Below are 14998 nucleotides of genomic sequence, written 5' to 3'. Positions count from 1 at the left end.
AAAAAATCCCAAGGTATTCATGGGAGCAATTATCAAACATATTCTGACTTGAACCACTGTTAAGGGGATATTAGGACAGGTGGCTAAAGAGGTAGGTTTAGAGTTGGCTCCTAAGGGAGGAGAGGTGGTGAGATGGAGGGGTCTGGGGAATGAGTCCCAGGTCTTAGGGCCCAGTCTACTGAAGGCACAGGTGCTGATGGCAGAGAGAAGACAATTGGGGATGCACGTTGAGGAAGAATTGGAGAAATGCAGAAATATCACAACATTGTAGCGACTGGAGGTGGTTACAGAGGTAGGAAACAAGCCTGTTGGGAGTTTTGATATTTGTCTGTGCAACTCATTGCTGCAGAAGGCTGTGGGGGCCAAATCACTGAGTGTATTTAAGACAGAGATAGGTAGGTTCTTGATTAATAAGATCAGGGGTTATGGGGAGAAGGCAGGAGAATGGGGATTTGAAAAAGATCAGCCATGATTGAATGGTGGAGCAGAATCGATGGGCCGAGTGGCCTGTTTTTGCTCCTATGTTTTATGGTGGCACATTTATGGTCACACATACAGGAGGCCTTCACTTCAGTGTTTAGAAGGACATTGTCATGATATCCATATTAACATATCATGGTGCAATCACACACACACACTGATGGACAGGTAGTTGGACCAACCAACACACACACAACATTGCAGCCAATCACCAGTGAGACCACACGCACTATAAAACAGGGATCACCACAGTTCCCGCTCTTTCTACCAGGAGATAGCTCAGAGCACAGAGCTCACAGCATGCCACTCAGACATACACCATGTGCTGAGTGTCTCACCAAGATAGTGCAAGGGTTGGGTCCACAGGTTAGCTGGTGAAGTACGAACCTCAGCCTCAACAATAAAACAGAGTTGTACCATCTACAACCGTGTTGGTTCATTTGTGTATCGGAACACCAAACACGACATGATACCAGGTCTGGAAACTCACCAGCGACTGTGGGACATACCTGCACCTCATCAGAAATCCGCCATCCTGCGCCATGGAAACCATCAGCCCGCCGCAGCCGCTCCGAATCGCTGGAAATCTTAGCGTCAACTGGAAGCTGTTTAAACAGCGCTTCCAACTCTTCCTAGAAGCCATGGACAGGGAGAATGCATCGGACACCAGGAAGTTCGCCCTCCTCCTCTCCACGGTGGGGCAACACGCCATCCACATCTACAACTCCTGGCATTCGCAGAAGGCGAGGACAAGACGAAATACAAGACGGTCCTTCTAAAATTTGAGGAACACTTCAGCGTGGAAGTTAATGAGAGCTTCGAGAGGTACCTCTTCCAGCAGCGCCTGCGGGTAAGGATGAGCCTTTTCAATCTTATTTGACACACCTCCGTATCCTCGCGCAGTCCTGCGGCTATGAGGCCACCTCCGACTCCATGATTCGGGATCAGATAGTTTTTGGGGTCACCTCGGACACCCTAGGCCAGGGAACCCTTCCGCGTTGCGGTAATAAACAAGAACCGGATGTCCCCAAGTCGGAACCACAAGTCGATGCCAGTGCACAGCATTGATCCGGGCGATGAGTGGTGTGCCACGCTAACGGTCAACCGATCACCAATCACATTCCACTTGGACACTGGTGCCTCCGCCAATCTCCTTGCATGGTCAGCCTTCCACACCTTGAAGGTTAAACCACCGATTCTGCCATCCCACTGTCAGCTGGTTGACTATAACGGAAACGTTATCCCGGCCATGGGGTCCTGCCAGCTCGAGGTTACACACAATTCACATACAGCCACATTGTCTTTTGAGATAGTTGGATCCTCGAATGACTCTCTGTTAGGCTCACAGGCTTGCAAGATCCTCCACCTCATCCAGCGGGTACACACACTGTCTCCAGAAGGCACGTCCGATTTCCTGGATGCAGACTTTAGGGCGCAGCTCCACTCACTCCTCGCCCACAACCAGGAGGTTTTCGAGGGCATGGGCACACTGCCCTACACATACAGAATACGGCTCAAACCGGACGCCATCCCGGTCATTCACGCACCTCGTAGAGTCCCAGCACCACTCAAGGACCGCCTCAAGCAGCAGCTGCAGGGCCTGCAGGACCAAGGAGTGTTTTCCCGAGTCACTGAGCCAATGCCATGGGTCAGCTCCATGGTGTGCGTAAAAAAGACCTCCGGCGAGCTCCGGATCTGCATCGACCCAAAAGACCTGAACAACAACATCATGAGGGAACACTACCCCATACCCAAATGGGAAGAAATCACGAGCGAAATGGCTCGGGCAAAAGTATTCACCAAGCTTGATGCCTCAAAGGGTTTTTGGCAGATTCAACTGGATCAGTCCAGCAGGAAGCTGTGCACTTTCAACACTCCATTTGGCAGATACTGCTACAATAGGATGCCATTTGGCATCATCTTGGCATCCGAGGTGTTCCATCGCATCATGGAACAGATGATGGAGGGCATCGAAGGGGTACGCATCTATGTTGACGACGTTATCATCTGGTCCACCACACCACAGGAGCACATCAGTCGTCTTCAGCATGTCTTTGCACGGATACGAGATCAGGGCCTGCGCCTCAACCGAGCCAAGTGCTCTTTTGGCCAGACTGAGCTAAAGTTTCTGGGGGACCACATATCCCGGTCAGGGGTGCAGTCGGATGCCGACAAAGTGGCAGCCATCGCAGCCATACCGCAGCCGGCAGACAAGAAGGCAGTGTTACGCTTTCTCGGGATGGTCAACTTCCTGGGGAAGTTTATTCAAACCTTGCCTTGCACACAACGGCTCTTCGCCACCTGGTCAAGACGACAACGGAATTCCAGTGGCTGCCTGCACACCAGAAGGAATGGGAGGAGCTCAAGATCAAGCTCACCACCGCCCCGGTATTGGCGTTCTTCGACACCACTCGGGACACAAAGATCCCGACTGACTGGGTGGTACTCCTGCAACGGGACGACACTGCATCATGGGCCCCGGTCGCCAATGCTTCGCGGGCCATGACCCCCACAGAACAGCGCTATTCGCAGATTGAAAAGGAGTGCCTCGGTTTGTTGACCGGCATCGACAAATTCCACGATTATGGGTATGGTCTTCCGCAGTTCAATGTGGAGACCGACCATCGCCCCCTGGTCGGCATCATTCAGAAGGACCTCAACGATTTGACCCCTCGCCTCCAGCGCATTTTGCTCAAGCTCCGGAGGTACGACTTCCAACTTGTCTACACCCCGGGAAAGGACCTCATCATCGTGGATGCTCTGTCCAGGGCAGTGAACACACTGCCCGAATCGGAGGGGTTCGTTTGTCAGGTCGACGCACAAGTAGCCTTCACATCGGCCAATCTGCTGGCTACTGACGCACGTCTGGCCCACATTCGCCGTGAGACTGCGGCTGACCCCCTTCTTCAGCGTGTAATGCGCCACATGACGGAAGGGTGGCTCAAGGGGCAGTGCCCACAATTCTACAATGTCCGTGACGACTTGGCCGTCATTGATGGTGTCCTCCTAAAGTTGGACCGGATTATGATCCCACACAGCATGCACCGGCTTGTCCTCGAACAACTGCATGAAGTCCATCTCGGAGTTGAAAAGTGCAGACGGAGGGCCCAGCAGTGGTGTACTGGCCGGGCATCAGCGACGGCATCGCTAACATGGTGCTCAACTGCCCCACCTGCCAAAGGTTTCAGCTGGCGCAACCCCGAGATACTTCAGCCCCATGAGTTGGTCACGTCCCCCTGGGCAAAGGTGAGTGTGGACCTCTTTCATGCGTTCGGCAGGGACTACGTCAGTCTAATTGACTATTTTTCAAATTATCCGGAGGTCATACGCCTGCACGACATGACATCATCAGCTGTCATCCGAGCATGCAAAGAAACCTTTGCTCGCCATGGAATTCCGCTCACCGTCATGTCTGACAACGGGCCTTGCTTTGCGAGCCAAGAATGGTCTTCTTTTGCCGCTTCATACAACTTCACACACGTGACGTCCAGTCCTTTGCATCCCCAGTCGAATGGCAAGGCGGAAAAGGGCGCCCATATCGTGAAGCGGCTCCTCTGCAAGGCTGCTGATGCCAGATCTGACTTCTGTTTAGCCCTGCTGGCCTATCGCTCGGCCCCACTGTCCACGGGCCTCTCGCCAGCCCAGCTGTTGATGGGTCGCACCCTCAGGACCACTGTGCCGTCCATTCATGTTCCTAAACCCGACCATGCTCCAGTACTGCAAAGGATGCAACAGCAGCGTGCTCAGCAGAAGGTGGCACATGACGCTCGGGCAACTGATCTTCCTGCCCTGGCGCCTGGAGACAACGTCCGCATACACCTACCGGAGGGTGGCTGGTCGGCAACTGCCGAGGTTCTCCTCCGCGTAGCTCCCCGCTCGTTCCTGGTTCGCATGCCTGATGGCTCCATTCACCGGCGTAATCGGCGGGCCCTTCGGCTGCTTCCGTGCTCGCTACGAGATCATGCATGGGTGCCACGCTCTCCTGTTGTCCCTGATGTCGACTTCGTTGAGCTTCCTGCCACTCTGCCTATTCCTCTGTCGGCCGTGGCCAGGCCCATTCCTCAGCCGGTGGATCCTGAACCACCCTTGAGGCGGTCAACCTGAATTCGTCGCCCACCTGATAGATTGGACTTATGAGCCCGTTAGCACATTGGACTCACTGAATTGTTTTACAGTACTGTTAACGTGTTTCTTTCTTGTCGTTCCAGAAGTTCTCTTTCGTTGTTTGCTGATTGCATTTGTTTTGTTCGTGGTACAACCTCGTTGCTCTGTTGCACCTGACACCTTCCTATGTATATAGTTTAGCCTCATGTACATGTTGTAAATATTGCACATACTCAGATGCACTCAGTACACACCAATATTTATTAGCATGTAGGCACATATCCTTGTGAAAAGGGGGGGATGTCATGATATCCATATTAACATATCATGGTGCAATCGCACACACACTGATGGACAGGTAGTTGGACCAACCAACACACACACAACATCGCAGCCAATCACCAGTGAGAGCACACACACTATAAAACAGGGAACACCACAGTTCCCGCTCATTCTACCAGGAGATAGCTCAGAGCACAGAGCTCACAGCGTGCCACTCAGACATACACCATGTGCTGAGTGCCTCACCAAGATAGTGCAAGGGCTGGGTCCACAGGTTAGCTGGTGAAGTACGAACCTCAGCCAGAAATTAATAGTTATTATTGTACAGAACAATAAAACAGAGTTGTACCATCTATAACAGTGTTGGTTCATTTGTGTATCGGAACACCCAACACGATAGACATCACATTAACAACGGTTCAGGTAGGAGCTCCCAGTGTCTGATTTATTTAGGCCATGAGGTCTCGAGTGTGATGCCAAGCCCCTGATCCTAAATGAGATAACAGTAGTGCTACAAATGCCCACATCATCCTGGATCTAAGAGTGGAATTTTGGACTGACTACTGTCCAGTGCTTTATCAGATGCATATCCTTTCTAATTCTGGCTCTTGTGTGTAGTCAGCATTTTCAGCTTTGTTTGGTTAGGCCGACCCATGATGTATTGAGGGCACTAAGTTGGGAAATAGATGAATGGGTTGTCAGTGGGTGACAAGTTCTCAAAATCGTATAGGTTTTTAGGGTATAATCTTTACAAGCCAGTAGAATAGTGGTGGAAAATCATAGCTACATTAGTATTTTATGGAGTGGGCAGCACGGTAGCATAGTGGTTAGCACAGTTGCTTCACAGCTCCAGGGTCCCAGGTTCGATTCCCGGCTTGGGCCACTGCCTGTGCGGAGTCTGCACGTTCTCCCCGTGTCTGCGTGGGTTACCTCCGGGTGCTCCGGTTTCCTCCCACAGTCCAAAGATGTGCAGGTTAGGTGGATTGGCCACGCTAAATTGCCCTTAGTGTTCAAAATTGCCCTTAGTGTTGGGTGGGGTTACTGGGTTATGGAGATAGGGTGGAGGTGTGGGCTTGGGTAGGGTGTTCTTTCCAAGAGCCGGTGCAGATTCGATGGGCCGAATGACCTCCTTCTGGACTGTAAATTCTATGATTTTCTTTATCTTTCCAATTTTTTCAAAAACTCAGAGTGGCAGGGTGGGGGCAGAGAAAGACGGCACCTGATCCAAGTAGCCAAGTGTCAGCCTGGACAATGAGTTAAGGGCATGTGATGTTTTTAAGCCCATTCCAGCCCTCCCATGATTGCACTTTCCAAGTGGAGTCACTGATCAAGCTGTCTTGCTTTTACCCCAGCCCAGGGATGGTGTTCTGACCACAGCCAGGGGTCCGCGGTCGAAACCGAGACCTACGTCCTGCAATGTCTATACTCATGAAGCCACCAATCCAGTTCAAACTGGCCTTCTAGCAATTGCTGGGTACACAACGTTGCACTTTTCAGACATTGGGCTTTCTTAAGAAGTATGTGACGACATATAAACATGAAACAAGGCCGCATTTGACACTTGTGTCCGTATCCCTCTCTCTCTCTACCCTATTTCACACGTGACTGACCAAAAGGTCACAAATATGCAGGCTTCTTTCTTTTTTCAGTGTCTGGCTTTGGATTGAAACATGAAATATTTCAGTCATGACTGAGCGGCTCTGCACATCACTATTCCAATGCAAACCAAAGCTGTTACTTACTTGTGCAGAAAAACTATTTCTACGTTCACATCATCCCTGTCCTTGTGCAAGAAGTCCTTTAGAAAATTGGAGACACTCTCAAGTGTGATGTGTCCACACACCACTATGTGCCTGTTAAAAGTGAAAGTAAACCAGGTCAACAATCAGTGCCGGAGCGGAGATCAAAAGATTCCAACATTAATGCAGTTCACCAGAGAGACAAAATGGTGGTGTTGTGACAGGAGGTGATGGATTTCTGTCTGTGAAAAAGCAGGGAATGCTCCTAATCTTTTAGAATCCTGTGTCCATTTTACAAGAGAGCGGGGAATACCAAATGCATCCCATAATTTAAACCCCATCAAGATTTCTAAACTGGCCCCGAAAGGCCTCTCTCCCCTCTACCTGATATGCTCCGAGTACAACACTAGTTTTTACTTTCCTCCAGATCAAACCCACATGAGGTACTGGGGACAGGATAGAAGCAAACACCTGATTCATCAAACGCATAATCCCAGTCTGGAGTATTGGCACATCTGAGTTTGGCCAAAGCAATGCGGTGAAATCCTGGTCTGTCCACTCTCACTGACTTCAACAATAAAAGCCTATCTTCTGCCACTTCCACAGGAGCAGCCAATCAATCTCGGGTTGAGCCCGATTTGAAAGTACTGAAAGTTTAGAGGTTTTGAAACATTTTCAGTGAAAATACCAATGCCGCTTCGAACTGCAAATGGAAAAGAGGGTATAAGAGGATGAAGGAGAGACACTTATTTAAAAAAAATAAATTTAAGAGTTCCCAATTATTTTTTTTCCAGTTTAAGGGGCAATTGAGCATGGCCAATCCACCTAACCTGCACATCTTTGGGTTGTGGGGGGGTGAAACCCACGCAGACACGAAGGAGAAACACTTATAATAGGCTTTTAAATACATCAGTGACTGTTTCGTGCTCAGTTTTGATGTCACTCAAACAATCATGTGCCACAGGGAATGGCCGCGAAACATGTTTATTGCTATCTAAATAAACACACTACCCAGAGTACAGTTCAGAATCAACTGTAAGAAGAAACTCACAACAGTCACACATAACCCGCAGCTAGGAATTAAGAGTTTACCCAAAGTCCAAAGCTGCGGGGTATCCCTTTAATATTTGGTTTTACTTGTGTTAAAACAAGGGCCCAAAAGTGTTCAAACACCCTGATGAAATGTACAGCTTCTTTCACGAGCACCTTTAAGAATCACACTGGAAATGATGAAAAAGCATTTGAAATGTGATGAGAATGGAATATGTAGATCTGTGAATATCACAGCAATCTGATTAATCCTAGAGTATTACGGTTTGGGTGTAGTGCAAGTTTTTCTATCATGTGCTGAGACTGATGAGGGGAAATCAATTGTCAAGTCTGATAAAAGTCTAACAGGATATTGAAGATTTACTGATGTGACATGGTAGATTTAGTGCCAGACAGGCAGAGGTATATCGATGGATGTGAGGCAATTAGACAGCTCTCAACACACAATTTCAAGAGAGTTGAGAAAGTGACTTATCTAGCAAGACATGTTGTGCCAGGGCTGATAACCATTTAAGTTGACAGACTAAGAGAACTAAAATCAAGTTTGATAATCCCCTTAATATACCCAATACAACAGCTCCAATTAAACACCAAGACAAAACAAACCAATAAGTCTTTTCACATACTCCACGCACCAACCTCAATAAATGCCTTTAAAAACAGCACACTAAATAATAAACCCCTTCTCATACCACCCCCAATAAACCCCTTCACATACCAACCCCAATAAACCCCTTCACACACCAACCCCAGTAAACCCCTTCACACACCAACCCCAGTAAACCCCTTCACACACCAACCCCAATAAACCCCTATCTACTAATATCCACTACAAGCCCACTGACTCCCACAGATATCTGGACTACAGCTCGTCGCACCCTACACCCTGTAAGGACTCCATCCCTGTCTCTCAGCTCCTTCACCTCCGTCGCATTTGTTCCGATGATACCACTTTCCAAAATGGTGCTTCGAAAATGTGTTCCTTCTTCCTCAACTGTGATTTCCCACCTACAGTTGTTGACAGGGCCCTCAACGGTGTGCAGTCCATCTCCCGCGCCACTACCCTCGCCCCCTCCCATCCCTCCCAGAACAAGGATCGAGTCTCCCTCTTCTCACACTTCACCCCACCAGCCTCCGTATGCAAAGCATAATCCTCTGCCATTTTCACCAACCCCAGCGTGATGCCACCACCAAACACATCTTCCCTTCACTCCCTCTATCAGCATTCCACAGAGACCGTTCCCTCTGAGACAATCTAGTCCACTCCTCCACCGTACCCAACACCTCTCATCACCGATGGCACCTTCCCATGCAATCGCAGAAGGTGTGAAACCTGCCCCTTTACCTCTTCCATGCTTAACATCCCAGGCCCAAAACACACATTCCAGGTTAAGCAGTGTTTCACTTGCACCTCGTCCAATTTGGTTTATTACATTCGCTGCTCCCAATGTGGTCTCCTCTATATCGGAGAGACCAAACGCAGACTGCGTGATCGCTTTGCTGAGCATCCTCGGTCTGTGCGCATTCAGGACCCTGACCTTTCTGTTGCTTGCCATTTTAACACAAGACCCTGCTCCCATGCCCACATGTCTGTCCTTGGTCTGCTACAATGTTCCAGTGAAGCTCAACGCAAACTGGAGGAACAACATCTCATCTTCCGGTTAGGCACGCTACAGCCTCCCGGTCTCAACATCGAATTCAACAACTTCAGATGATCAGCTCTACCCCACCTCGACCCATTTATTTTCATCCCATTTCATTTGAACTGTTTTTTTTACCACTTCTTTCTCTCTTGTCTTTCTTTATATATATTCATCCCCCTTAACTTTGACAAAGGGTCATCTGGACTCGAAACGTTAACTCTTTTTTCTCCCTACAATTGCTGCCAGACCTGCTGAGATTTTCCATCATTTTCTTTTTGGTTTCAGATTCCAGCATCGGCAGTCATTTGCTTTTAAACCCCTTCTTATACCAACCCCAATAACCCCTTCACAAACCACATACACAGACCAATAAATCCCTTCTTATACCAACCCCAATAAATCCCTTCGCACACCACATTCACAGACCAATAAACCCCTTCTTATACCAACCCCAATAACCCCTTCACAAACCACATACACAGACTAATAAATCCCTTCTTATACCAACCCCAATAAATCCCTTCACAAATCACATACACAGACCAATAAATCCCTTCTTATACCAACCCCAATAAATCCCTTCGCACACCACATTCACAAACCAATAAAGCCCTTCGCGTATCACCCCCAATAAACTACTTCGCATATCACCCCCAATAAACCCCTTCGCATATCACCCCCAATAAGCCCCTTCTCACAGCAACCCCAATAAACCCCTTCACACACCACATACACAAACCAATAAACCCCTTCGCATATCACCCCCAATAAACCTTCTCATACCACCCCCAATAAACCCCTTCTCACAGCAACCCCAATAACCCCTTCACATATCACCCCCAATAAACCCCTTCTCACAGCAACCCCAATAAACCCCTTTGCATATCGCCCCCAATAAACCCCTTCTCACAGCAACCCCAATAAACCCCTTTGCATATCACCCCCAATAAACCCCTTCACAAACCACATTCACAGACCAATAAACCGCTTTTCACACCAACTCCAATAAACCCCTTCACAAACTATATTCACAGGTGAATAACCCCCTTCACACACCAACCCCAATAAACCCCTTCACATTCCAACCCCAATAAACCTCTTCACAAACCTCATACAACAACCCGCTCGAAGAAGTTGTAGATATCCAGATTCACATGTTTGCATGAGGTATTGAGGGCTGTCGGCGCCCATGCCTCTACCCTCAACAGAGGAAGAAAATAAAGTTGGGGTCAAGTACAAATTTGTTTATTGTCAGCTATAAAAATTGTGAAGTGTTGAGAATGTCTTTTGATTATAAAAGTTGGGTAACTGCTGTAAATTCGAAGTTGTCTAAGAGATAAGCAAACAGCATGTCGTCATCTGGGAATCCTCAATTTCACTGTCCGTATGTAAATCCATGGCGTGGGGGGGGGTTCATTATTTTCAGGTGTGGGTTGTGAAGTGTTGGGTGCTCTGAGATACAGACAAACCAACACGGTTGCGATTAGTACAACGCAGTTTTATTCTTTTAAACTATTTATATAACAAACTTAGTACTCAGCACGTGGTGACTGTGTGAGTGCCTGGCTTTGAGGTCCTTGCCCTGTGCCGCCTCCTGATGGACTGCCCAGGAAGTGTCGTGTTCCTTGTTTTGTACTGTGTATGCTCTTGTCTGTGACTGGCTGTCGTGTTGTGTGTGTTAATTGGTCCGTTGCTCTATCATTATGTATGTGTGTATGTGCTGTGATGTTCACTTGAATATCATGACATCCCCCCTTTTTTTTACAAGATTATGTGCCTACGTGGTTATAAATAGAAATGTGTACTGAGTGCAGCTAAATGTGTGTGTGTGTAATATTTACAGCATGTACATGGGGCTTAACTATATACAAGGGGCGATGTCGGGTGTGACATAATAACGAGGTTGTACCATAACAAAAAAAAACGTGGAAATGTGTAACAAGAAAACGAATGCCTGTAACGAGAATAACATAGACATGTTAAAACAGCGGTTGCATGAGTTCAACATGTAAACAGTCTCATAAGTCCAGTCTAGTAGGTGGGCGACGAATTCGGGTTGACCGCCTCAAGGGTGGGTCTGGAACCACCGGCTGAGGTGCGGGCCTGGCCACGGGCGGCGACGGAAGGGGCATGGTAGCAGGCAGCTCCACGAAGTCGCTATCCGGGCCCACAGGAGGACACGGCATCAGTGTAAGGTCTCGTTGCGAGCGTGGAAGTAGGCGAAGAGCCCGGCGATTGCGCCTACGCACGGATCCATCAGGCATGCGTACCAGGAACGAGCGGGGAGCCACGCGTCGGAGAACTTCGGCAGGTGCTGACCAGCCACCATCTGGTAGGTGGATGCGGACGTCGTCTCCAGGAGCCAGGGCGGGAAGATCAGTTGCCCGTGTGTCATATGACCTCTTCTGGCGACCGCGCTGCAGTTGCATCCTATGCAGTACCGGAGCATGGTCTATTGTTGGCGCCAGGATGGAAGGCACAGTGGTTCGGAGGGCGCGACCCATCAGCAGCTGTGCTGGTGAGAGACCAGTGGCTAGTGGGGCCGAGCATTAAGCCAGTAGGGAGAGGCCGAAGTCCGACGTGGCAGCAGCAGCCTTGCAGAGGAGCCGCTTGGCAATGTGAACGCCCTTCTCCGCCTTTATATTTGACTGGGGGTGCAGAGGGCTGGACGTCACGTGTGTGAAGCCATACGAGGCAGCAAACAATGACCATTCCTGGCTGGTGAAACCGGGCCCATTATCCGACATGACGTCATTGGAATGCCGTGGCGAGCAAAGGTGTCTTTGCAGGCCCTGATGACAGCAGATGACGTCAAATCGTGCAGGCGTATGACTTCTGGGTAGTTGGAGAAGTAGTCAACTATGATGACATAGCCCTTGCCGAGCACGTGAAACAGGTCCACACCCACCTTCGCCCAGGAGGACGTCACCAGCTCATGGGGCAGAAGCGTTTCAGGAGGTTGCGCCGGCTGAAACCTTTGGCAGGTTGTACAGTTGAGCACCATATTGGCAATATCGTCACTGATGCCCGGCCAGTATACCGCTTCTCGGGCCCTCCGTGTGCACTTCTCGACCCCCAAGTGGCCTTCGTGTAGTTGGTCGAGAACCAGCTTGCGCATGCTGTGCGGAATCACAATCCGGTCCAGCTTTAGAAGGACGCCATCAATGACGGCCAGGTCGTCTCGGACATTGTAGAACTGCGTGTACTGCCCTTTGAGCCACCCTCCCGTCATGTGACACATCACACGCTGGAGAAGGGGTTCGGCCGCAGTCTTTCGGCGAATACGGGCCAGTCTGGAATCGTCAGCTGGCAGAATTGCCGATGTGAAAGCCACCTGCACCTCGACCTGACATACGAACCCCTCCGCATCTGGCGGTGTTCTCACTGCTCTGGATAGGGCATCCGCAACGATGAGTTCCTTCCCTGGAGTGTAGACCAATTGGAAGTCGTACCTCCTGAGTTTAAGTAGGATGCGCTGGAGGCGAGGGGTCATTTCGTTCAGGTCCTTGTTTATTATGCGGACCAGGGGGCGGTGGTCAGTTTCAACAGTGAACTGGGGAAGACCACATACATAATCATGGAACTTGTCTAAACCGGTTAGCAAGCCCAGCCGCTCCTTTTCGATCTGCGCGTAGCGCTGCTCTGTGGGGGTCATGGTTCGCGATGCATAGGCAAGTAGGGCCCATGATGCCGTGTCATCCCGCTGCAGGAGCACTGCTCCAATGCTGGATTGGCTGGCATCAGTCGAGATTTTGTTGGCACGAGACGTGTCAAAAAACGCCAAAAACGTGCAGTGGTGAGTTTGAGTTTGAGCTCCTCCCATTCCAGCTGGTGTGTGTGTTGCCACTGGAACTCTGTGGATTTTCTGACGAGGTGGCGCAGAGTCGTCGTGTGGGAGGCAAGGTTGGGAATGAACTTCCCCAGGAAGTTGACCATGCCGAGGAAGCATAGCACTGCTTTCTTGTCGGCCGGCTGCGGCATGGCTGTGGTGGCGCTCACCTTGTCTGCATCCGGACAGACCCCTGACCGGGAGATATGGTTCCCCCGGAACTTCAACTCGGTCTGGCCAAAGGAACACTTGGCTCGGTTGAGGCGCAGGCCATTTTCCCATATGCGGGCAAAAACACGTTGGAGACGATATATGTGCTCCTGTGGTGTGGTGGACCAGATGATGATGTCATCCACATATACGCGCAACCCTTCGATGCCTTCCACCATCTGCTCCATGATCCTATGAAAGACCTCGGATGCCAAGATGATGCCAAATGGCATCTGGTTGTAGCAGAGCCTGCCGTTGAAGGTGCATAGCTTTCGGCTGGAGGGATCGAGTTGGATCTGCCAAAACCCCTTAGAAGCATCCAGTTTCGTAAATATTTTTGCCTGGGCCATTTCACTGGTGATCTCCTCCCGTTTGGGTATGGGATAATGTTTCCTCATGATATTATTATTGAGGTCTTTGGATTCAATACAGATGCGTAGCTCGCCGGAGGGCTTCTTGACACACACCATGGAGCTGACCCTGGATAGGACCCCCATGGTCCTGGAGATCCTGCAGCTGCTGCTTGAGGCGGTCTTTAAGTGGCGCAGGAACCCTGCGAGGTGCGTGAATGACCGGGATGGCGTCCGGTTTGAGGCGAATTTGGTAGGTGTATGGCAGTGTTCCACTGCCCTCGAATGCCTCCTGGTTGTGGGCGAGGAGCGATTGGAGCTGTGCGTTGACCTCTGCATCCGGGAAGTCAGATGTGCCAACTGGAGAGAGAGAGGGGACTCGTTGCACGAGGTGGAGAGCCTTACATGCCTGTGCGCCCAGCAGGGAGTCCCTTCGATGAGCCGACTAACTCGAACGAGATTATGGCCGTGTGTGTGTTGTGTGTCACCTGGAGCTGGCAAGATCCCATAGCCGGGATAACGTTCCCGTTGTAGTCGACCATCCTGCACCGGGATTGGTGGTCTGACCTTCATGGCGTACAAGGCTGACCATGCTATGAGGTTGGCGGAAGCGCCAGTGTCCAGGCGGAAAGTGATCGGCAATCGTTTGACCGTCAGGGTGGCACACCATTCATCGCCCGGATTGATTATGTTGACCCGGTTCCCATCAATGACCGCAACCCGGAAGGCGTCTTGGTCATCTGTGTCATCGGTTTGGATGTCGTAATGTGTAGGCTGAATGGTCCGCACGTTCCTGCGAGGTTGTCGGAGATGCGGAAGATCAACAGGTTGAGCCGCTCGACAGTAAGCAGCGTAGTGGCCCACCTTGCCACAGCGTAGGCATTGTCGGTTTTTTGCGGGACATTGCCCTTTTAAGTGTGCAGCTCCACAGTTGCCGCACGTCGTGCGTCATGGCGTTCATTACGCCACTGCGCATGCGCAGTTCGGTCTTGCGTCGAGCGCGCCTGCGCATCACGTCCCTCAGTGTTGCCGTAGGTTTTGGCGCGCCCAAGCGCGGGAGGCCTCGAAAAGCGCGCGAAACGGCCGCCCTCGTCCGGGCCGCGGGCCGGGAGAAACTTGATCGCCTGGACCCGTTCAGCCTCTTGGGTCGCCTGGCTTGCCGATCCGGTCGCGTAGGACCCCCTCCGTGCCGATTTGGTCGCCTGAAATTGGGCATAGCGGCTAGTCGCGTTCTCATGCAGGACACAGGCTTCAACTGCAGATGCTAAGGTCAGGCCTTTTATTTTTAGAAGCTGCTGGCGTAGGCTGCCG

At 50.4% G+C, this 14998-nt stretch overlaps 1 protein-coding gene across 11 annotated transcripts in view; it reads right to left on the bottom strand.

Moving 5' to 3' along the window:
- kcnma1a (potassium large conductance calcium-activated channel, subfamily M, alpha member 1a) overlaps positions 1–14998 on the bottom strand; it is a 1078085-nt gene that overhangs the window by 305522 nt on the left and 757565 nt on the right. For all 11 annotated transcript variants that reach the window (XM_072491599.1, XM_072491594.1, XM_072491595.1 and 8 more), the window contains one exon: positions 6609–6719. In XM_072491599.1, the coding sequence (XP_072347700.1) occupies positions 6609–6719 (111 nt within the window). The remainder of the gene's footprint in view (positions 1–6608; positions 6720–14998) is intronic.

The sequence above is a fragment of the Scyliorhinus torazame genome, chromosome 28 (genome assembly GCF_047496885.1).
Source record: "Scyliorhinus torazame isolate Kashiwa2021f chromosome 28, sScyTor2.1, whole genome shotgun sequence".
NCBI lineage: Eukaryota > Metazoa > Chordata > Chondrichthyes > Carcharhiniformes > Scyliorhinidae > Scyliorhinus > Scyliorhinus torazame.
This window is presented reverse-complemented; position numbering and strand designations above follow the sequence as displayed.